The sequence below is a fragment of the Rhea americana genome, unplaced genomic scaffold, assembly GCF_003343005.1.
Source record: "Rhea americana isolate MKP2758 unplaced genomic scaffold, rheAme1 scaffold_16, whole genome shotgun sequence".
Taxonomy (NCBI): domain Eukaryota; kingdom Metazoa; phylum Chordata; class Aves; order Rheiformes; family Rheidae; genus Rhea; species Rhea americana.
In genome coordinates this window covers 3,278,241-3,301,781 of record NW_028185705.1, presented here as the reverse complement: position 1 = coordinate 3,301,781, position 23,541 = coordinate 3,278,241, and the positions used below count along the sequence as shown (strand labels likewise).

Here is a 23,541-nt window from a genome sequence, read left to right as displayed (position 1 = left end):
TCCCTTCCCAGTTAATTGCAAGGTGCACAGTCAATTAGACAAAGGACAAAACAGTCCCAAAGATGAGCATGCCTGAAACTCTATGCCTTGATCCTATTTTCACCATTGTGAGCTCTTATTATTCTTCCTTATGAAAGATTCACTTGTGGAGAAGGGGAGCTAAGCAGATTTTTGAGCAGATTTTTGTGAAGGAGGCCCAGCACAAAGAGAGGATATTGCAGTAGAGCAGCTGAGGACAATCAATCGTGATACACAGCCACAGAGGACTCCTCTTCTGCATCTCTGCAGCCTTAGCTTTCAAAAAGTTAATTCTACAGTTTATAGCCCCTRTGTGTTTACAGCATAAAATATGCTTATGCCCTTCCATTGTGGTAAAAAGCTGGACATCACGCTTCAGAGTGGAAAATGGCATTCAAGGAGATCAAACGAGAGAAAGTATTTTTTGTGTTTACTGAAGTAAAAAAGCATATTATCTCAGAAACTTTATATAATACAGTAAAAACATTATTGAATCATTGAGATAATATATTTTACTCCCTCACTTAACCTGTCCACAAAATGCTGTTTTTCCTTTTAGTGAGCACAGAATACTCTGAATGGTAAGAATTGTTTTTCAGTACTCAGATCATTCTTCACAGCCATCTATTGTAGGAGCCAACACTGAGCATAATGTTCACATTGTCTTATCAGTGTGGACCAAAGGTAAAATGTCTTCTGTTTTGGCTAGCGTCCCTAGGTTTATATACCTGACAATTTGAATTAGGCAGCTTCCTCAATGCAGCAATAAGAACTAAAACTGATATGGGTATCAGATATTTTTCTGAGCTACTGATCTGCAAAATCTCACCTTCTAAGTACAACCTCTTTTCTCTGTCACCAAAGTATTACTTTCCATTATCTTAACAACAGCATTAAATCAAATACCTAAAATACAGTATTAAAGCAAATATCTATGTTACACTTCTGTTTACTTTTCATTCTTTGCATCAAATAATGGTGACTTACAACTTTTAGGATTCTTTTGCTTTTTCCTCAAGAAGCTTGAAAATGTTTGCTTACTACCATTAACAAAACGTGAGCTACCAGCGTAACAAAATAATTCAAGTTCTCTATCGTTCACTTATATGCACCTTTCATTAATTCCATTAAATTCTTTCTCAATTCTTCRCTTATATACTTAATTTTACAGTTTTACCACTGCTTTTAAATATCCTTTTAGCTAAGATGTTTTTGTAAAACATAATTTGTCTTTGTGTTTGTAATACTGCAGCCTTTCAAGTTTCCATTTGGATGTTCTTGTCAAAAAGCACATAAAATTTTTTTCAAAGGTTTCTCTGGACAAATTACATGGACTTTTGCAAATCCTTGTGTTAGATGAAGTACACTTAGTTTCACACACCATTATGGTTTTCAAAAAAGAATGTTACCTCTACTGACAGTTGGTCTCCATTTTTCAGCCATCTGTACGATGGTTTGGGCTTCCCACTTGCTTTGCAATCCCAGAACAAGGTGTCCTCTACAGCAGCTTCAGTATCTTTTATAGTCTGGACCCAGTGAGGTTTTGCTGCATATGAAATACATATCRACAAGAAGTTATCATTCCATATGAAAATCAAAGGGTCAATCTGTAAGGGACTGATTAGTCTTGTATGTGGACTGGCTTATACAAGTGGAGAGTCTCACTGGTTTTGGTCCAAGTCACCTAATGAAAGGAATTACTCACTGTCCCTCTTACACATTTTTACTACAGATCACTGAAGCTGAACTAGTGAAATCAGTACTAAAATCACTGATGATTAAACAACACAGCTTTGAAACTGAGCACTAAGCACTAGAATGTGGGTCTCCATAATAAAACAGAAGTGTTTCTTTCGCTTTTAATATCTAAATATGTTCTATATTCCTGTTTGACAGCTACACTTTCAAAAATATTCCAAGTTTTCTTCTGAGTTTCTAACATGAAAAGTACAAACTCAGCCATGAGTACTTTTTTAACACAGCCTTGCAGAAAACATTATCACTACCCTCATTGCTTAAAATAATGACAGGCAGGTCATGAAGATTCAGATAAACATTCAGCCAAAAATGCCACAATGCATAGTCAGACAATGTTAAAACAACAAAAAATGAAAAAAGTTATCAGATACTTAAAGCACTGCATATATAAAATATATTTTACAATGATTTTTTTATACATATCAAAAGGCAAAACTGAAAGCTTCCAGTTTAAACCCTAGAAGCCAAAAATTCATGTTTTGTATGTGTCTTTACTGTAAAACTATACTAAATGAAACTATCTTTAGTCATGCTTTTTACCTGATATTTCTGGTACTGTTAACATTGGTAATGTTGCAGACTGGCATGCAGCACACCAATTGCCAACTGTTTATCTTAGTTTCCATATAATCTGTGCAGATTACACTAAGGTCTATGCTGTTTCTTTTGTTCCCTTATTAGTACCAAAGAATTAGTGGGGTACCTAAGACGCAGACCATGCTGCGTAGATGGACATTTAGAAGAAAGTTTTCTTTCAACAAGACTTTGGCTCCTAAAAAGAAAGTGTTAGGTTCTAAAACAAAAAGCATCTTTGAAATATTATCCTTTACTTGCTTAAATAGAGGCCTTAACACTTTCATATCAAAACACTTGAAAACAAAAAAACAAAACAAAAAAAAATCCTGGTGATGCACAGAGGATCATTATTTTATAGATGCGTGCTGGAAGCACAGAAGGTCAGATAAGTTCCTACTGAACTTCCTACTGCAGTAGTGTTACACCAGCAATTAATTTAGGGCAAGGAAATTAATGACTTGCCTATGGACACAAAGGAAGTCTGCAGTGCAGCTGAGAGCTGAAATTTTTCCAGTGCCATAGGCACAAGACCATCAGACCAGCATTTGTATAGGGGTTGCTATTAATTTTGTTAAAAGAAGATTGATTATTTTCTAGCATGTAAATTCTCTCCCTGGATCATGTTCTGCAATGCAGTGATAAGATAACAACATTACATACAGTAATGTACTTTTATGATAACAAGGATTAATGCTACATATGTATATAATTATGCATAAATTCTCAGAATTGACTTTTCCACAGAAGAATCAGCTGCACTGTATTTATTGAGATATTAATTTAAGATGCTCTAGAATTCAACCAGTTTTTGCTGACAGTGAAATTTTCTGTTATTTCTTTTGTTTTGCAGGTCCCTTGTACCACAAGGACTAATGCTTTTCACTGATTTGGAGATGATACTCTCTCTTTACCCTAAAAGACAGGATAACTTAATCTTTGTGTCAGGCAAATATATTTTCTTATTGATATCAATTTTGGTTAAATATCGAAAGCTAACATTACTATACTGGAGTTTCAGAAAGAGCCATTGTTCTATTTCATTTTGCTATTTTCAGTACTTGCTCTACATGTGTCAAGGGAAAGCTCAAGGCTACATGTTAGCATACTTCCTGCACTTTGCATAATAGTGCAGGAATAATAGTGCATTTCCTAAATATTTATGTAACAAGCAACAGTCCTTACATTATTGATGGATCCATACATGGGCAAGATTTCACACCTGCTCCGTATCTCCATTTAAAACTAAGTTAAGCATAGTCTGTTTTATCTATTCAATATCTATTCAATTCAATCAAAGAAAAACATTGTCTGCCCTATAAATTTTCATTTTAGGGCTCTTCGTATCAGACGGTTTCCACAGCAGGGTTTCCCAAGTCTCCAAGGCAGATGYTGGAGTAAGACCAACACTCAAAACAGAAACGTACAGAGCAGTGCTTCSAAAGCTGTGATGTGTGATCTACATGGATTCTTAATCATTTGCAAAGAGTGTTGACATTGTCTGCAGTAAGGCTCTTCAGGGAAACTATTTTTTTCTCTATATTACTAACCAAGGAATCAGCAGAAAGAATGATTTTTTTTTTTAACCCTCCACATCTAAAGCCTTAATAAATGGCTGAAAAAGGCATTACAAATTCTTTAGGAAAGAGTAATTCAACTAACCACTTCAAAGTTGAAATGGTTAAACTGGGACAACTCCACCTGGGAGTATTCCATTGAATACTATCTTGGCAAAGGTAAGGACGTTCACATTGCAACAGTTGAGGAAAGTACAGACAGAAGGTCACATAGATTTACATATCTTCTCAAAAGTAAGCAGAATTTTTTCTAAGCCCAACACCGTCCTTTCAATGGTGTTCTGTCAGGTTCTACCTAAATGATTCTGAATGTACAACTTCTTTCCTCTTGAGTTCCAATTGCTGTTAGATCAAGAAATTTTACCTGTTTAGAACATCTGATTTCATTCAGGAGCGCAACAACACCACCACATCTGTGCTCTTAAAAGGAAGACTGCAATGACTCATCATACAGCCTCATTATTTTACTGAACTATTGCATTGGCATGTATRTATAATAGAGATCTTCCTAGAAGACATCATTCTTTCCTCCTTAGTTAAGGAACAGGTAAAMAGGCAATATTTTCATCAAGATTAAAGAGTGCCATGTAGATTATGAAGCTGAAAATTAATTTTAATGGAGTTAGTAGCACTGGGATTGAGACCATGATAGGAATGTATATTCTGTGATAATATTACTGATGTTCAGGAATCTGCTGTAAAATCTTCATGAAAGATTCATATGAGGTTCCCTTAGGACAACACACCAGTAGGTAGCTGATTTTCTAAAAACTGTTAGCCTTCAGCTTCATAGTCAGCCACTTCTAAAAGCACCAGTTTGCATTTTGCTTCAGTTGTTTTTGCCCAGTGTATTTCTTAAAACAGTCACGGTCCCACAGGCGAGAAGTGATACAACTATGTAATTTATAACAATCTCTCCCAATAAGATGACTCAATCATCTCTTTTTTGGTGACTATGACCTTTTTCTTACAACTAATAAGCCAAGTAGGCTTATTAGGTCTCCCTAAAAAAATAAACAGCTACTTTATTACATTTTGTGATAGATTTAAGTCTGTAAGGGGAGAAAGGATCATCTCTAAGAAACAAGATTTTTAGGAACCTCTTCATTCTGGAGTTTGGTGCAAGTGAAGACTAATTGCAACGAGCAACTCCGCTGAAGCTATTGGAAGTAATGGCTGAAAAAGCAGTCACTTTTCWGAAACTGTATTGAGATCTCATTTGTTAATAATTTGCAGGGTACCTTGCAACCACCTCAGCAGTTACATATGTCAGCAGTAATTTTTGCATCTGATTTCTTTGGGAGTATGAAACTTCAATAAAAATCTCCTTTTTATTCTGTAATCCACAGGAACACCATAAACAAATGCAGAGTTCCGTAACAGCAACCCTMGTCTAGAAGCTGTGCTCTGCCAAAGAGTACTGAGGTCTGCCAAGCCTACTGCTTGGAGGTAGAAGACTACAGGAAGCTCTTCTGGAAAGTCTTTAATTGGGGATCTCACAAAAGACATAGCCTGCCTTTATGGATATCTTTACTTTGAAATTTACGCTCGGAAAGCTGGGCTGGAAATCTCTCTTGAAAATATCTTCTGAAAGCTCAGAAGTTGGGCAAGAAATCAGAGGCAAAAGGAATTTACCATAGTTTAATAGAAAGTAGCCATGAAACAAACTGGAAATTCACAAAGTTTTATAAAAACAGAAAATATCACCTTCATTTTTTTAGGTAATATCTCCCTGAAAGTCTTACTATAGCTCTCATACTGATGAGATGAGCCTATTTTTTCATAAGGCTGCCTAAGCAGGGAAGAGCCAGTTTTTATCTGACAAATCCAAGCAATTTAAAAGCATTAAGTAAATTTTTTCTGATAAAACAAGTCGGCCTAAGGAAGCATCTGATTAATTTCAAAAGTCACTGAAAATTCTATTATCTGACGGCTTCYGTACAAAAATAAAAATACTCTCAATGCCATAGGTAATTTTTATATCTTTAGGTAAAGTTTTAGTACACAAAATATGAGCAATCTGTTTCAGTAGTAAGGCACTTAAATTACTGGACAGCATCAATGATTAAACGTCAAGCTGATCAAACTCAGCAACTCCTTGATATTTATTTACATACTTATATTTTGTAACTAATGATTTAAAGACATCTCCATGAACAAGATAAAATCAGGATACCAGATGAAAGCTGTAAATAGTAAGGCTGTTCCACATTCATGAGTAATATGATTTTAATATAATTTTAATGGTACATTATTATCAAAGCATTAGTATTTTATACACCAAAAATTTATGTAAAAACTATTTATTACTGGGAGTTTGTATTTTCACAGAAGAGCAAGTCTGTTCCCTTATTTTCTTGTATGACTTTCCCATACAAGTAGCAGATTCTTTTCTCCCTGTTAAAGTTCTGACTTCAGCACTGTCAAGCATGAGTTCCATTAAATCAGCCTGCACTAATTGAGAGTATATTTTCTGAAATTTTACTTCAGATTAATTGCTTTAAATATCTCTACTATGTTAGCCATTATTTAACTCCATCTTAAACTAAAAAAAATGTCATTGTTTCATCACTCCTCATTTTTCAATGCCCCAAAAAGTATTCATGGAATCTCTGTTCTTCTATTATTTCTTTATGGAAAGGGATAACAGCAATGACAAATGAACATACTACTGAAGTGAAGGTAAATTATTTATATATTCAGGTTTTAGATTAAATCAAAGTTAGATAATCTTGTCCTATTTTTAGTGCATTCTGAACTCCACTGAGGAGAAAACTAGCATTAAACAAATTTTGGAACTGTAGAGAGGACAATCAACTGCACATTTGATGGTGGGCTTGATGTAATCCTTCAGGAGTAAAAAAAAAAAAGAAAATCAATATTTTATTAGAAATATTATGAAAGAACTCAGAATACTTGTTTTAGAAATCTGTTTTAATTATCAGCTTCAACTATTTGTTGAGAGTTATACTTAAAACTCATAATGAAATTAGAAAAATAGATCTATTTTATTTTTTATTTGTGGAGTCACTGATGTGTACAGAATTCTAAATCGAACATAYATTCTAAGCTTTCCTGAAATAATGATTATGGTAAAAGTTGAGCCTGTAGTCAAGTGTCTTATGGATTCAGGATCGTAACTCATTCTTGGAAGARGAGGAGACATGATAAATAATACTGAACTTTCTTAAACAATGTATGTGCTGAAAAATGCAGTTTCAGAATTGAACTTTTATAATTTCAGTTCAGAAAACAAGTCAAGAGAAGAAAAATGTTTTCTTTCACAGCAGTGCTAAGAAATGTCTCAAGCTKTTGTTTCATCCTAGGTATCTATTTTATTTACAAAATAAACTTTAAAATCTGCAAACAAAGAAAAAACTATTTTTAGACAAACAAGATTTTTGTGTATTAGGATTTTTTTTTCTGAAGAGATTGATTTTTCTCATTGTTTCACCAAGACAAAAACATTAACCCCAATTCTTCTTTTACTCTTTTTGGGTAAACCAGAAATCCACTTTGTTCTCCTTGCGAGAGGAGAAATATTGCCACTAGTGAAATGAAAAGGCATTTCTCCAGTTGTAATGGTTATATTTTTTAATATGTGAATACTAGACACATCTAATACTTCTACCAATAAAATGAGTTAGCATCAGCCAACATCCACTAACATTAACACACAAATTTGAGTTGTCTTTGGCAGAGTTGGTACTTTCTGGCAGATGGAAGATTTTGTTCTAAGATTTCAGAATATTGCACTAATTTTCCCCCAAAWCCTCCTCTGCTTCAAGAATAACCTCCTTAACCAACCTTCTGTTGGAGTATTGACCGGCATATAGTTATGTATCTTTGCTGGATAAATTTCTGAATTTTGATATCAGACAATAGCAAGTCATCAGAAGATACTACCTTCAGTTATAGAACATTATTAATCTACAGATAGAATGAAAAACCTTCAAATTATAAAAAAYGGTTTAAAACTACACTATCCTGAATATAGACCTGTTGATATTCTATTTAGATCAATAAAGCAAGTAACAAAATAAGGAAGGTTACTTAAATCTACTTTATTCTRAAAACTGGCTTTCTTAAGCAGAACAAATGAAATAAAATAGTTGGAGTACCATTACTGCCATCACAGGTTTCATTATTCTTTTTAGTCTAAACATCATGTTAGGAATGAATCTAATACAGATGGATCTGTGTAATGCAATATTAAGTATTTGAGGACTCAAATCCCTTTCTGGATTTGTGATGAGAATATTCACAGCGATCAATGATAAATCATGAYTTACTTGTCATAAAACTTCAACTCAATATTTGATTTTTTTGGTCAGCAACATCCTTTACTTCAGTTCTATGCCCGTTAATGACCCAAAAGAAACTAGGGAAGCAGATCAAGTGTCTCAAGATTATCCACTGTCATATTTTAAGAACTAATGAATAAATCTACTCTATTTTTCATGAAGTATACAYTGATGCATCTTACAAGTCAGCAGAATTGCTGATTTAAACCTGGAGAAGGAGTATTGAATCAAACTGATATACAAACCACAACTTATCTGAAAATTCAAGCTGCTAAAAGAAGGTCACTTTATACTGCCAAGTATAAAATGACAGATGACACTGGTAGAGCAGATGAAGCATCTTAGCTCTTTTGTCCAATGTTATCCACAGTATTTATCAAAATGGCTGTAATCACAACTCACATATAGAAAATTCAGTGTAATGTAATTTGCAGRGAGGAGAAAGAGAAATACATTTTTTCTTTTTGTTTATAAATAAATCTGTGGTTTCTTAAATTAAAAAATCCGCACTGACTAAAAATCTACGTTGCAGGATACTGTGTATTCTATAAATAGTTTACAATAAAGAATAAATAAATTGAAAGAACATTTGTAGAAGTTGCACAACAGCAATGTTCTTTTTTATAGGACTTTAAAAAACTTTGCTCAAATATGCGTAAGTGAAAAAAAACATTTCAGRGCACAGACTGTCACACTCTTTAAATTACCATTTATCTAAGGAAAATCATATTTGTTGAATTTTGGCTTTAACARAACTTGTCAATTATTGCTTTGTTGCAAATCATTTTAGCTTTAAAAGACCACCAATATGCTTTGCTCATATTCAAATCACTCCAAAGCCTTAAATGCASAAGATACTACTGCTGTTCTCTAGCTGTTGAATTTTACATTTCTTCATTTCCCACAGTGGATTATATATTTATTTACTCATTTTAAAATAGAATCAGCCATTTTGATAGGAAAGGATACAAAATATCTATGGATAATCTTTTCCAAATGTAAAATGAAACTTGCATTTCCTGTAAACGTGTCATTATAATGTGATATTATAACCCTCAAATCAATCTAATTGACTAGAAACCTAAGACTTCASCTGTGCAACAATAAAAAGTTTAAAAAAAAAAAAATTGGGCATTATAGACAAGCAAGCACTTTCCACACTACTCTTAACAAACTTTTCGAATATGGATATTTCTCAGAAAAAAACCTCCTCAATGTTTCTTAAAGATTTATGTAAAACCCCACTACAGAAGCTTTATTTCTCTGCAAACAGTTACAATGTCATGAGCTGTAAGACCCAACATTTGACTGGCATTGCAGAAACTGCACTCTTAAAACACACCCTGCCTGGTTTATTTGTTGAGTAAAAGAAGGAGAGAGAGAGAGAGAGAGGAATGTTTCCTACCATAATAAGTGAGACGACCTCTTGCAATATTTTTTCCTCTTGAGTTTTCAGTAATACATTCGTATAGTCCTGCATCCTCCTGCTGGAAATCAGGAATTTCAATCAGGCCATTGAATTTCCTTAGCTTTATTTTACGTGGAAACGGCAGACCATCAGTTCTTCTCCAGTTAATCTGAGGCACAGGGCTAAAAAAAAGAGAAAAGAAAAAAATCGAAGTGGCAGAAAGCGTATAGTTAGCAGTGTACGTACTCAATATTACAGATTGTGATATAGTACAGTAATTTGCATATAAGCAGATTTTGCTTCATAAACTATTACTTATGKTACCAAACTTATGTCATGAGTATCTGTGTGACTGTCCAGTGAGTGTAAAGTTTACTGTAAATCAGCACTGGTCTCCCCTGTAGACAGGTGAGATTTACCACTGACTTTAATGGAAGGGGAATGAAGCACAGTCTTTTGAGATTCCCATCCTTGAACAGTCATTCACTGTCTGATTTTAAAACYTTCACTCACCTAGCCAGGGAACAGAAGCAATAGCATATGGTTAAGTTATCAATCTGGCACTTAAAATTTTGAGTACCTAACAAAGCTGTTTACAAATAAACCACAAAGTGGTTAGTAAATACATTTMCAGAAACATAAAGGCATTCTCAGAGCACTTACGAAGCACAAAAGAGATCAGTTTTGTATGGAATGCCATTCAGAAAAGGAAYGTATTTTTATCTTTATTTCCAATATAAAAGAACAACAACATTATGAAAGCATCTAGTTAACATTCAAATTTAGACAAAATTCTCACCAACTTCTAGAATAGTTCACTACATGCRGAGAAATTGGAGGTAGGTTAGAGTACATTTACAAAATTGCATTAATCTTATTCAACATAATTTGAAATTAAAYTCCTGTGTTGCCAACATGCATGTTGTATTTTTAAACAACAATAGAAATGACTCCAAGAGCATTTTCCATCTTACTGTTATTACTTGGTTATTACCAAGGCAATAATGGTGACAGTCAAAATATGGACTTCAGAAAACAATACTGAAAAGACTGTTAGAACTCCACATCTGCTGTRCAGATAAACCCTGGTATGCTTAAATTCTGCAGTACCACTGAAGAGGGGAACTTACTTTCCTAGTGCAAAGCATTCAAGCTTCACTGTTGAACCTTTAGCTGCAGGAAGTGTCTCAGGAAACTGAACTTCTATTTTGGGTTCATATTCTCCCATCACTCCTACATGGGAAAAATGAAAAAAAAAATCATTTTTCATTTTTAAAGTCATCTTTCTCTCTTTGGCACTGACATCACGTTTGGTTCAAAATCAAGTTGTCTATTTTTGCATTGTGTTTGGAAAAACAAGCATAGGAATCTTCCAATTAAATCGTTGTCAAGCCTACAAGAGGAAAACGGGTATGTAACAAAAAACAGTCTATCTTCTTTTAAGCAATCACTATTCTGAGAATACTTAAAAGCTTATACTCTTAAGAGACAAATATATTCACTAGAGACTAGAGGCATATACTAACTACTAACTACTGGTTTTGTTTATTCATAGTATAAAAAGAAGTCATACCATCTGTGCGGAGCACTAGAGGAGTAGGTGAACCAAGAACTTTGCTATTCGTCACAGTGCTGGTTACAACACAGGTGTAATTTCCTACATCCGATGGTTCGACTTTGGCTATATAGAGGTGACCAGTCTCTTGAGACACAAATCGCCGACTGTCCTCTTGTACAAAAGATGGATATTCATTGAAGATCCAAGCAAATGACAATTCTGATCAGTATTAAAAAAAAAAAAAAAAAAAAAAGGCAAGGAAGTTTGATGAGGGTTTTCAGGTTTTCTTTTTCAAAAACCAGTACCAAACAAAGAGGATCAGACAGCCCATGACAGAAGAAGAAAAATGTAAAAAGGTACTGCAAAGAAAAGGAGGTAAAACATCTTCACACCAAAGCCATATCTCCYCCATTAGAGGGAAAAAGTTAAATGAACTTAAATTGCTTTACACAAGAACTTTCTTGATCTACTTGATTTTTTTTACGAAATAATATAATAGAAAGAGAAGTAGACAGCAAAAATGAGACCAGATTTTCTTAAAATGGAATATATTATACAACTTAGCTAGAAATAGCACAGTTCTGTGCAAATAAAAGGAATGCCAAAAGAAGAGTAAACACTTGGCAAAAGCAATGCACAGTAAAACTATATTTTTCATACAAAAATTAAATCTTTCTGTATGAAATGCCAAAACAGACCTCAAAACTATTTTTTATGATCCCTTTAAAGGAAATGCATTTTTGAAACAATAAACTAACATATTTGGCAGAAGTTACAGTATAATTTGGTTTTGCTGATCATCACTTGTAGAGAAAACTGAACTCTGTAGCCAGTTTCATTCAGCAAAAGTCACTTCCTCTAAGAGGTGATGTTCTTGTCTCTCATTCATATCTTAAAGAAAAAAATCRAATTTTAATGGTTTTCCAGGCAAGAAAAAATTTTTCACCTAAGTGCTACTCAGCTTATAGTTTATCAAAAAAAAAATCACAGCTTCTGCAAGTGATAATTGGAGACAATTATGATTTGATTGACCCGCCCTGATGTTAAAATATCTTGAAGCATTTGCACTGCCCTTACAAAATGAAGATCATCCCTTTTTGCAGAGGTTTAATTTGAAAGTGCATAGACATAGATGTAGCTATGAAATGAAGTGCAGGCAGTTAACATAGTCCTCAGCACTGAGTATGAATACACACCTAGGAAAATGCTAAGCCAACAGGAGAATTTAACAAAAGGTAAGATCGTGAAGATGAAAATCCATTCAATAAATGAAATTAATATATTTACAGACTAATTAATGCAAAAAGGGTATCAAAATGAAATGACCTATCATAATTGCATTTAGTTTACTTCCATCAATATTTATACTCCTTCCAGTAACATAAATTTTGAGGCACAGTGTGTATGAACAATCAACATGCTTTAGAATATTTAAGAGTCAGGCTTCTGATACAGTGGGAAGGGTTTATTGGTGAAAGCAGACAGCCAGCTAGCCTGCTCAGCTCATAGCAGAAGCCTCTTCAGGTGGAGGAATGGCTTTGTCTAGAAGTTTCTTCCTATGTGATATGAGATGAGAATAAATTTAATGGGAGAAAAGCCAACATGGATTTGCCAAGAAAAGAAAATTACAACTAATCAGCCTCTTTTATTCTTTGACAAAGCAGCTACACAGAAGGAATAAAAAAAACCCACAAAGGTGTGATATAGCTTAACTTCAAGAAAGACCTTTGAAAAGTGCCACAACAGAGTCTTGTATGTAGGCACAGCTGTATAGACAATGTAGAACTGTTCTGTACAGCTATTTATCCATCTTCCCATAARAATACTAAGAAGTAGGTGTCACTGGTTTGCTCCTGAAGAGGGGCAGAGCAATTAATCAGTCCTCAGCGCTGAGAGGGAGCTGCAGGCAGTTCTGGCTACATTCTGCAATAGGTCAGGCAACCACTTCACTTGTGAAAACAGCGCATAAGTTGTAACTGCGAGCAGACCACATCCTCTCTGAGAACAAAGATCATATGATCTTGCTAACAGCGAAAGAGTGGGGAAAAAAAAAACAAAAAAAAAAACATTTATACAATGGGGCCAATGAAAGAGCGTGGTCATAAGATTGTGGGAAAAACTGTAGTACAAACTAGGTATCAATCAGTGACTATAGAGCTGAAAATCTAAATCAGTTTTTCTACAAAGTCAAACAGCCACAAGACACAAAACTGTGTGGGGAAAAAAATGCTTTATTATTTATTAGTTCTGGTACTCACTAAGCTACTTGTTTTCATTAACCCAAGTAGTATTTTATTCTCCTCAAACAAAAAAAAACCCCAAAAAACCACACACCAAAAACACACTCACCACCCCCCATTTGAAAGAGATACCAGTAAGGAAATAAGCAGCCTAATTTCATTTCCATTTCATTGCCTAAAGTCAAGAGTAAAATCATAAAGAGCAGCCATTATGATTGCGAAAGCCAGATAAAATACATTCCAGTTTAACTGGATCTAATGATAACTTATGAATAAATACCCCTGGAAAACCAATTTCTTATTTGATATATAKTTTCACTGACTCTTAGAAATAGATCCTGGTGTTTCTTTCCCAGTGCTTTCCACAGCCAGTATCTCATTTTATATTTATTATACAAAAYTGTATTATTAATTTCCAGAAAAATTAATATTAAACAACTTGTTCTATGATTTATTGTGTTTACCCTGTTTTCCAGTTGCTGATCTTAGTGTACCTCAAGGGACACGAACTCACTCCCTTTCTGTCAATTACAAGTTCTCAGTTGATTTTCTGTTACAAATTAGAGTAGTATGCCTCTTCTGGGCTTTGGAAGCCACAGATGGATAAGGTATCAGAAATTACAGTTGTTACTCAATTTTGTTTACTATATCTTGGTTGGCTTCTACTCTTCACTTGGTGTTATTTGTTCATTATTTGCTGTGGAGTCTACATACCACAATCTAGATCATGCTCACATGGCACTAGGCACGTTGCATACTTAAGTGTTCAATGAAAAAGAGGTCTTTATATGTAAAAACTGCATATAATTTTCAAATTTAAACTCATACTATTTAAATCAACTTTTCTGGGCCACTGCAGTCATTTTGTACCACCTATGAGCCTTGGAAAAAACAAACAAAAAAACCCCTACTTTACTTCAGAAACTTTTGATTTTTGTTATAGAAGAAGTTAAAGTAATATAGGGGGTGTAAGACCCATATTTGTAGTGGCCTTTAAAGCCCAATTTCAAAACCCAATTAACTCCTTAGCCATGCATGTACTTTTTNATGCTTTTAATTATATGCTTTCTTTTTAATAATATAATTCTGAAACATTCAAACTTGCCTTCAAACCTCATAGAATTTCCATCAGGGAAGAGGATGTTTAAATAAATAATCCCTCAAAGTAATTTGATTTTAGATTGTACTGTGTTGACTTAACAATTGTTAGTTAAATGAAATGAAGTGGCTAGAATTTTCCCTCATCGGAATGAAGAAAATGAGTACTTTTGCAATGTGAGTCCAAAATGTAAAGACCAGCTCTGACATTGACTGATCTTCAGCTGACTGTGCTAGTTTAAGAAATTCCTATATTCCTTCAGTATTTCATCATTCCATCAGTGTGCCTRTGCAGTCAACTGGAAGGCTGTATGTGGCTACTGTATTTAAGCCAAAGTAAGAGGTAAGGGAGTAGTTTTTCTGTCATAAAATAAATTACACTTTTCTTTTAATTCTTCACAGATAAAAATCTCTTGCAGTGTAGACCTAAGACAAGGTGTTCAGGCACYCCAATACTAGATCCCCTAACATAGGAATGTACTTAGATGTATTCAGATGCAACTTTCAAAAATGACAGTTTTGACAATGAAAAAAATCTCTTCAGAATTTTATTGAAAATAAATGTATGCCACTTCTGGATTTTATGGTATATTCTTGAGCACATAGAATGTCCATGAATTGGAAAACTGACATAAGTATGTTCAGCTGGAAACAAACTGTACACAACTGCATATTTCTAAGGAGCATCCCAAATTGTTTGTATGCAAATAGCTACACTATTAATAATGCAAAGATCTTTAGCTGTTTACATGATCTGCAGTAACATTTCAGACTACAGTGTATATATAAACTGGAGGCAGTTTGCATACTATTAATGATTCCCTATATCTAAAGAAGTGACCACTACAAAGCAAATCTCCGTAAGATATTTTAAAAGGTGCACATCACAAATAAAGTAAGATAGAAGACAAAGTGTTTATATTTATATCCTTTACTATATTAACCATACTTGGGGGGGGGGGGGAAGATTTAAGAGTTTCCTGAAATTCTCTCCAAATTCTTTAAAGTAATTCTTGTTCTGGTTAAACAAACATATTTTGGGCTTATGCAAAACAAATTGCATGATGGGAATCTAATGAGTCCAAACAAAAAAAAACCTGAAGAATATATTCCAAGAAATTCATTTTATTCCAGAGTATAATGGGAATCATTTTGATTTAAAGCTAACTTACACTATCAGTCTTTTTGGCACTGAAAGTGAATTATTTTGTGGATAAAATATAAAAGATCGACTTTCAGCATGCTGTGCAGGTAATTAGGCATGCAACTTCTACGTATGGAATAACCCAAAACAATGGGAGCAGTATAAGAAACCTATGTAATATCTTGCAATTTTAATCTACACATTTAAATAAGAATGTTGAAGTGTTTTAGCTGAAAYTGGAAACATGCTACTTCAAGCTAACAGCTAATTTTCATTTTAAAATTGAATGTCCACTCTCTTTCTGATTTTGAAATGAGCTAGTGCAATATTTTTTTTAAAAAAAGATGAGATGCTTTCAATCTAGCTGCAGCATTACTTAAATTCTTTCTTCTGGCTCCCATTCTGCCTACCCACAACTGTGAAGTGGCCAAGCAGTAACTACAGAAATCAGTTGGTTAAATTTGCACGGCTACTACATGCCACAAAACTCCAGTGACGTAAATACTCCACTAAAGGAGCTTCTCTAAACCCTACAAAGATTTTTCTGAAGCTTCCAAAAAGCATGAAAAGTAGACAAGTAAAGTTAAAAATTAAACATTTCTAAGCTTATCCTTCAGAAACAGGGGTCTTCAAGACTGATGGCATTTTTTGCATAATACCACAGAAAAACTCTCATTCATTTCCAAAAAGTACACCACTGGGAAAACATCCCAACAAGTCAGTAGTGACTGCTTTTCTTTCTTTTCTTTTTCTCTTTTTTTTTTTCCTTCTTCTGATGCACATAGGATTTGATCCCTAGCTCATGTTAGTTTCAAACTGAACATGACCTTGTAATAYAAAAGTGATCCTTAACTGGCAGGTTAAATGTTCATTCCTGCTCTGAAAGAAACCCAGATGCTAATGAAAAAGCCTAACAAAATGCTTTTAGTTTGGGTTCCAATGCTGAATAAGAACCCAATTTCATTTACCCTCYAGCTGTGAAGGATGATGGATTAGTTTCTCTTTATCACATTTCCAAACTAATTGTTTCAGACTAGCAATGTCATTCAAAATGTACCGGCTCTGATCAAATCATTCTTACCTTAAAAGCAAGCACAAAAGAAAAACTGCTTTAGGAAGCAATATTTAAACACATACCCATTAGTCATATCCATTTCAAATGACAAATTATTCTTTTAATCACCTCCCTAGAACTTTATATTTAATTGCTCAGAGCTTTTTTTTCTTTTTAAGAAAAAGAAAAAAAACACTCTTGTGCATTTTCAGTGTTTGAAAGTATTTTAAATTGCTTCCTGCCTATGATAATTTTAAGTWAAAAAAGACAAAATAGTTTGGCTTATTGCTCAACAAAAATACATTTGATTTCTCCTAAATGTTAAACATGTGAGATAAATGAATGGAAACTACCTAAGCATTTTAATACATTTGTTAGCAAAATTTACATTTAATARGTGGTAGTAGTGACAAACTTCATTTCACAGTTTTGCACTCATTTAGGAGAAGGTATTTGGCAAAGCCCCTAGGAAAAACATGAAAATTGCTTTCTGCATTCTTGTTACCAGTGTAATGATCAGCAGTTACTACATGTCAGGACTGCAGCCATCCCCCTCCTGCCTCTTCCTTTTCCTGACCAGTTATCATATTCCCCAAGGAAAAGCAGAAGTATTTTAGTAGAGAACATAAGAGTTGGGGCAGGRGGAGAGGGGAGGAAATAGAAAAACACACAAACTAACAATTTAGCAGCATAGGGAATCTCAGTAGAGAAAAGTGTCAAAAGCAGTTTTCTGCAGTTTTACTCTCCTTTTCCCAAGGGATATCTGAAACACTCAGAACTATCTAAGAAAAAATGTTTCACTTGAATTTTTTTGCACTTCTTTCCTTCCTAATTTACCTTTCTCTCCTTTCTCCCCCTTCTTCCTACATATCCTAACAGAAGAAGCACAGCCTCTCGTAATATTATAAGACTCTTATCCTATATTCCTGAACCTAAACAATCTGAATGAGGCAAAGAAGAGTAAGGAAAGCAGGTATTGGACAAAGTGAACATGCCATAGTCTTTTGGGGGTTTTCTGGAGAGCCTATATAAGTTTTGTTGATGAAACTTGTGCAGTATTAGTCTCAAAAACCTCCTCTGCTCTCCCATAGCTGCCCAACTACTACAAACTCTCCTAGCAAGTCTTTAGTGGATACCAGGTGTACTGAAGTCAGTAGATCCAATCTTATCCAAAACTCTTCATCAGACATGAGGTGAAAACTGTATCATTGCAAACTAGTTTTCTTGGGATAYGCTACACACATGCACACACACTTAATTTATACACATACATACAACGTCTGCAGGCTAGAACCTCTCTTTAAAAACAAAACAGTAAAAAGCTACAGCATTATCATAATCATTTTGCTAAGGGTATTCTAGAAGATTTAGTGCAAAATTTACAGGAGCTAGTAACACTGACTGCAGATGTTCCCATGCTTTAGGCTTTACTGACCATCTGTCTTACCTGGCCATGAAACTAACCTGGCCATGAAACTATCCTTCATATACATCTCCCAAACTAAAACTTAAACTGACATAAGATTAAATATTTAAAGAAATAAAATATAAATACTAATACATTCAAGTGTTCACTGTCATTAATGTTTACCATGAAACATGGAGAAAGAGTAATCTGTAAAGAATCTGGAGTGATATATTACTTTTTTAGTTTGCCTTCTTCCAAACTGAAATCATACATCAATTTGATGCAGGTTCCTTAGGCTGGGTAAACACCAGGCTGAAAACCCAGCTAGTATATAGTAGCTGCAGACATTAATATACCCTTATTTACGTGTTAGTCCAATCAGCTTTACTTCAACCTGAAACACAGGTTTATCAAAAAAGTGCAGTTTATACACACACACAAACACAGAGTTAGTCTGAGGAACCATTTCTCCTTGCAGACGTTGATTTGTCACTAGTGGGGAGAATAATGCTTTGACAGAGAAATCATTGTGAATTCCAGCTGGGAACATGTATTATTGTCCCTCGTATGGACAAATATAAATGTCTCTTGGGCACCATTTCATTTCAAAYTGTCAGCTGAAATTTGTGCAGATGACGACAACACCAGCAGGACTACTGCAAAACATTTTTAAATAAAATTACCATTGGTAGACAGGAGAAAATGTCTCCTTGGCAGATTTAGAACAGCTCAAGAACACTGTGGAACAATTTGTAAGACCATTGCTTTAACAGTATTCATCTTACCATTCTCCTTAGAATGCATTTTGTGTGTGAAAACCTCATAATGTTCCTATTGAAAGTAGGATTTATTGTTTATGCCCACATAAATATCATCCACAATCTACAACAAAAGCAGAAAAGTAGATGTGCAAAGATCAGGCCAGTCTGCATCTMACTGAAAAAGCACAAATGGACAACAGAAAAGAAACTATAATCTGGAGTTCTTTCAGTTTGCTTTTGCTTTGTTTTAAGAATATGAAACATTTACACAGCCAAATCAGTTAAATTAAATCAAATGGTAGTTCCCTGAAATATAGCATGATGGTATTCAAGAGTTTGTGAGGGCAAGGGGGARGAACAGCAAAAATATTCCTGGCATAATAGATTTTCTATGCTGTGTTATTCATGAAGCAGTCTTTTTGGAACTTACAAGTCTCCAAATGGCAATACAGAGATATGAGTAACAATTTGCAAGTCTAAATACTAATTTGCAACAGACATGACATTATTTACTGGTTGATATGACAMATCATCCAGTGAGCAATAAATTGATCTATTTTCAGTGTTCTCATATCATTTCAAACCAGCATGCCACAACTTTAGAATAATAGTTATCAATCTAGMTTATAGCTTATCTTTCAAGTATGGTCTCATTTATCAATTAGGACTGCATTTATCAGGTCATGATAGTAAGATGGAGAGCATTCTTGCTGCTTTTTCACATAGAAATGCCCTTGGCATGTTGACCATTTCCATATGAAACAGGAACATTCATACCACATAAGACTAATGGTGAATATAAGGCAAGTAGGATTTCATCCTAGCACTGTAAGCATGAAAGCAAATCATTTGTTGGCTCCACTACACTCTTGGCATTAACTGAAGTTCTTCTCGGTTATGTTCATATTCCATATRGAAACAAGATAACGGTAGGCATACCCACTAACATAGCAATTCAGGTAAATCTGAATTCCTTGAAAAGTGCAGATAACCATAAAGCTAATCTTCATCTCTATACAATGACCATGTTTTGTTGCTCTCTCCTCTCCTTAAGGACAGGACGTAAAAATCAATATCATTTTCTGAAGTTCAAGATCAGTGTCAGATTAGTAAAACTGACTGTGCTATACAAATGTAAGTAACAATGTATGAGAAAGCACACTACATGATAATCAAGATACATGTACAGCAGTAATAAAAGGTAATATTCCTAAAGGAACTTTAGGATTCACTTAGGACTTTGTCTCTCCATTTACTGATTTTAGAATAAAAACRATAGTAGAAAGAAAGCATTTTTAGATCTTCACATGTCTAGCCTTTTTAAACTAGCTACATATTAAATTTTGTGTGTTCATTTGAGATGATTGATTCATTGATTGAATGATCTGTCTTTTGAGAACATAACAGAAAGTAAGAGGTCAAAACAGCCCTGAAGACTTAAGGGGAGTTTAATGATTATAACAGTTGAAATAGAACAGYAGACCTACGTAAAACAATTTCAGAAGTCATTTTACCTCTTAAGTACATAGGGGAAGTGGATTTACTGTTTTGTGAAAAACAGTGTATTTTAACATGTTTCCTGTAACAGAATTAAAGTTTTATAAAAGAAGTGTGGTCACRCTCCTGCAGAACAATGAATATTCATGACTCAAGAGTATTTATCAAAAAAATCTCTGCTCAATTATAATGTAACTTATATTAATGTAAGAGCTGAATTAGCAAAATATTTTGCTCGGTTTTACTTAGAAATCTCAAGTTAGTAATAATCATTGAATTACACATACATCCTTCTCCAGCTAGATCAATAGTAAAGAGTGGGAGAAATCTTCACACAAAAAGGTAAATAGTTCATCGAATTTCCCATTCAGTAAATCTCMAACTAGTCTGCTGAAACAGAGAATGCCAAAATGGGAAAATGCTGTAACTCATTAAAAAATAAAATGGAATAGTTTGTGATGCAGGTCATGTTTAACAACAGTAATATAAAACTGACATGAACCCTCAGCTGGAAATGCTGATTGTGAGCATCCTCTTCCTCCACCTATGTACTTAAAAACACACACAGAAAACAAGCTAATACATAAGCTTAACATACGAGCTAAAATATACAAAGTTAAATGGAGTCTCATTATGGGTTTAAACAGATGTCTATACATTTATGCAACTGAACCTGCAAGAAGTACAGGACAAAAAGTGCCCTTGACTGTACGAATAATGCACTCCCCACTGCAAGGGAATATTCATGCTATTTACATGACTATTTGTGGCTAAGATAAGCAAAGAGGACGAGGAGGGAAGCTGAACTGTAGAAGTAAAGGGAAACTTCTTTTTTTCCCTGAACTRTGAATTGATATTTCTTCCAACATGAAGATCTGTTTGTATTGTAACTGGAATGTTGCATATTGAGGAATAATCACAATTCAAGTCTCCTTGAAAGCTCTTCACAGKGAACGTAAAAGGTAACTGCAACTGCTTATCAAGATAGCAATCTTTATAAATCGTAACAGATGACAAAACTCTAAAAGTTTTCTTTGAAAGTGCCCACAAATACCTATAAAATAGGTGGTTAGTGCTGAAAGRGRCACCAAATTCAGTATACAGAGGCATCGGTATTCTTCACCTCYTTAAGAGAAAGCCTGCAACATGCTTTGTTTCTTTCTTTCATGCCTAGTACAGAAACTTTTTTTTTTTTTTTTTTGGGGGGGGGGGGTGACTAAAGGGAAAGAAAAAGACAATGTATTTGAGAAAGTTCTTAAAGTTAYTGTTTAGAATTTGTTTACTCAGAACAGATGCAGAGTCACAAGATCAGACATCACCGGTCTGGAAAGGGTTGAACAGCCCTCAGAGCCCCACAGCTAGGTCTGCTGTTCATAAGCCATCCCTGACAAATAGTTTAACTCAGTCATTAAAACATTCCAGTTTTAAAGTCTGGCAGCTCCTCAGGCAGTCACTTCCACTACTTGATAATTTAGCCATTCTGGTCCTAGTACCTAACTCAGGCTGCCAGGCTTCCCTTGCTACAATGGAAGTCCACAGCAACTTCCTGTTTTATTCTTGCTAGAGAGMACAATTCATTGCTTTCTCTTTGCACCAGTTTTGCACATATTTTAAAATTGCTACGTGTTATCATGTCAGTTTTGTCATACATAATAAACAGTCACTAAGAACAAGAGAAGTAATCAGTCTAATCAATCTTATCAAAGACTTACTGACTTGTGTCCTATCATGCCAGATCTAAAAGTAATATATGCTTGACATCACTGTAAGACTTATTTTACTGGAGAGAGARAGAATAGGATAGGCATTTCCAGTTTGGGCATATCCCTTGACAGCCTTAATTGTTACTACTTGAATTCTCAAACAAATCTGAGAATTCTAAATAATTTTGGTAACAATTCTCCCTTTGTTAATTCACAGACCTTTCAGCTCTTTTCTGCATGAATAACAATTAGTGTGGAAGAGTCTATCATACCCATCTGTTGACTGCAAAAGAAATTCTCATCTTTWCCATGTTGTCTGAACCACAGTTGTTCAGAATACAAACATGTTTTGTATCTCTTCAACACCTCAAATCGTCACATTTCAGATACATTGCGGGATTGTAGTTAGCTTGCAGACATGCATAAGATGCGARTATCAGATCAGCTTGTATAATTCAGTCTTTGGAATGTATGAAGAAACAGAATTTCATCATTCTGTTCTTATAYAGAGCTAGGTCAAAAAAGCACTTTCTCAGGGGGCAAAAAAGACAAAGCTGTTCTAAGGAATTAAAAGATGACTTAAGCATATATGTCAGAAAAACTCTGCAGGTTTCAGACAGCTGTAAAATTACCACTTTAGACTTGAGTACTTGGACTCTGCCAAATTTAAGAGGTCACAATACCTTAAATGTTGCAAATGCAGTAATTCRTTTGCATTACTTTGTCTTCGCAATCAGTTCATACATCCAGTTGTCTGACCCCTCTCAAGATAGCAGTATTCTAATATCAGCATCACTACCTATCACATCACATCATTATACTATCAAAYGCTTTAATTTCAAGAAATGAGCACACACTAGCACAATTAAAGACAAAAACATCTAATTTCTTACAATTGTCTACTCATACAGAAAACTAGATTCATTGAAGCTAAATAATTGTGAAATTGGGCAGAATTAAATAGCAGAAGATAATGTGTCTGATTTTTACGGTATTTCCACTAATTAATTAAGTGTGTAGAAATTACAAGGGCCTAGACAGACGTTTCAAGATAAACTTAAGTCCTTCTAGGTACTTCCCTCCCCCCTTTTCTTTAGCTTCCTTTGCTTCTATTTTCTTTCTATATTTAGTTCAGAAAGGAGGTTCCATTCTCATTCTCCAGTGAGCTTATCTTCCATATTTCCAAAGATATTTCCGGAATGATAAAAAAGAAATATTTTTTTCCCTTCAGGTCAGCTAGCTCTGGCTAGAGTCATACTTTTAACAGGTTTAAAACAACCCGCCCTCCTTGGTCTAGTTTCAACAGCATATTTTAAAATTCTGTGTAGTGGTGCTGTCCCCCTCTGCACTGAAATTACATCCTTCTTTGTGCCAGATAGACAGAGGATGTAAACATGTGTTACCAGATGCCATTTGGAACCAGCCTGCTAGGCTGAGGAA

At 34.5% G+C, this 23,541-nt stretch overlaps 1 protein-coding gene across 1 annotated transcript in view; it reads right to left on the bottom strand.

Moving 5' to 3' along the window:
- The window catches only part of CNTN3 (contactin 3), a 79,953-nt gene that overhangs the window by 28,928 nt on the left and 27,484 nt on the right, over positions 1-23,541 (bottom strand). Inside the window, exons 3-6 of the mRNA XM_085300049.1 lie at positions 11,212-11,415; positions 10,769-10,871; positions 9,636-9,820; positions 1,428-1,564 (exon numbers count right to left, since the gene is read on the bottom strand). Of these exons, the coding sequence (XP_085156175.1) occupies positions 1,428-1,564; positions 9,636-9,820; positions 10,769-10,871; positions 11,212-11,415 (629 nt within the window). The remainder of the gene's footprint in view (positions 1-1,427; positions 1,565-9,635; positions 9,821-10,768; positions 10,872-11,211; positions 11,416-23,541) is intronic.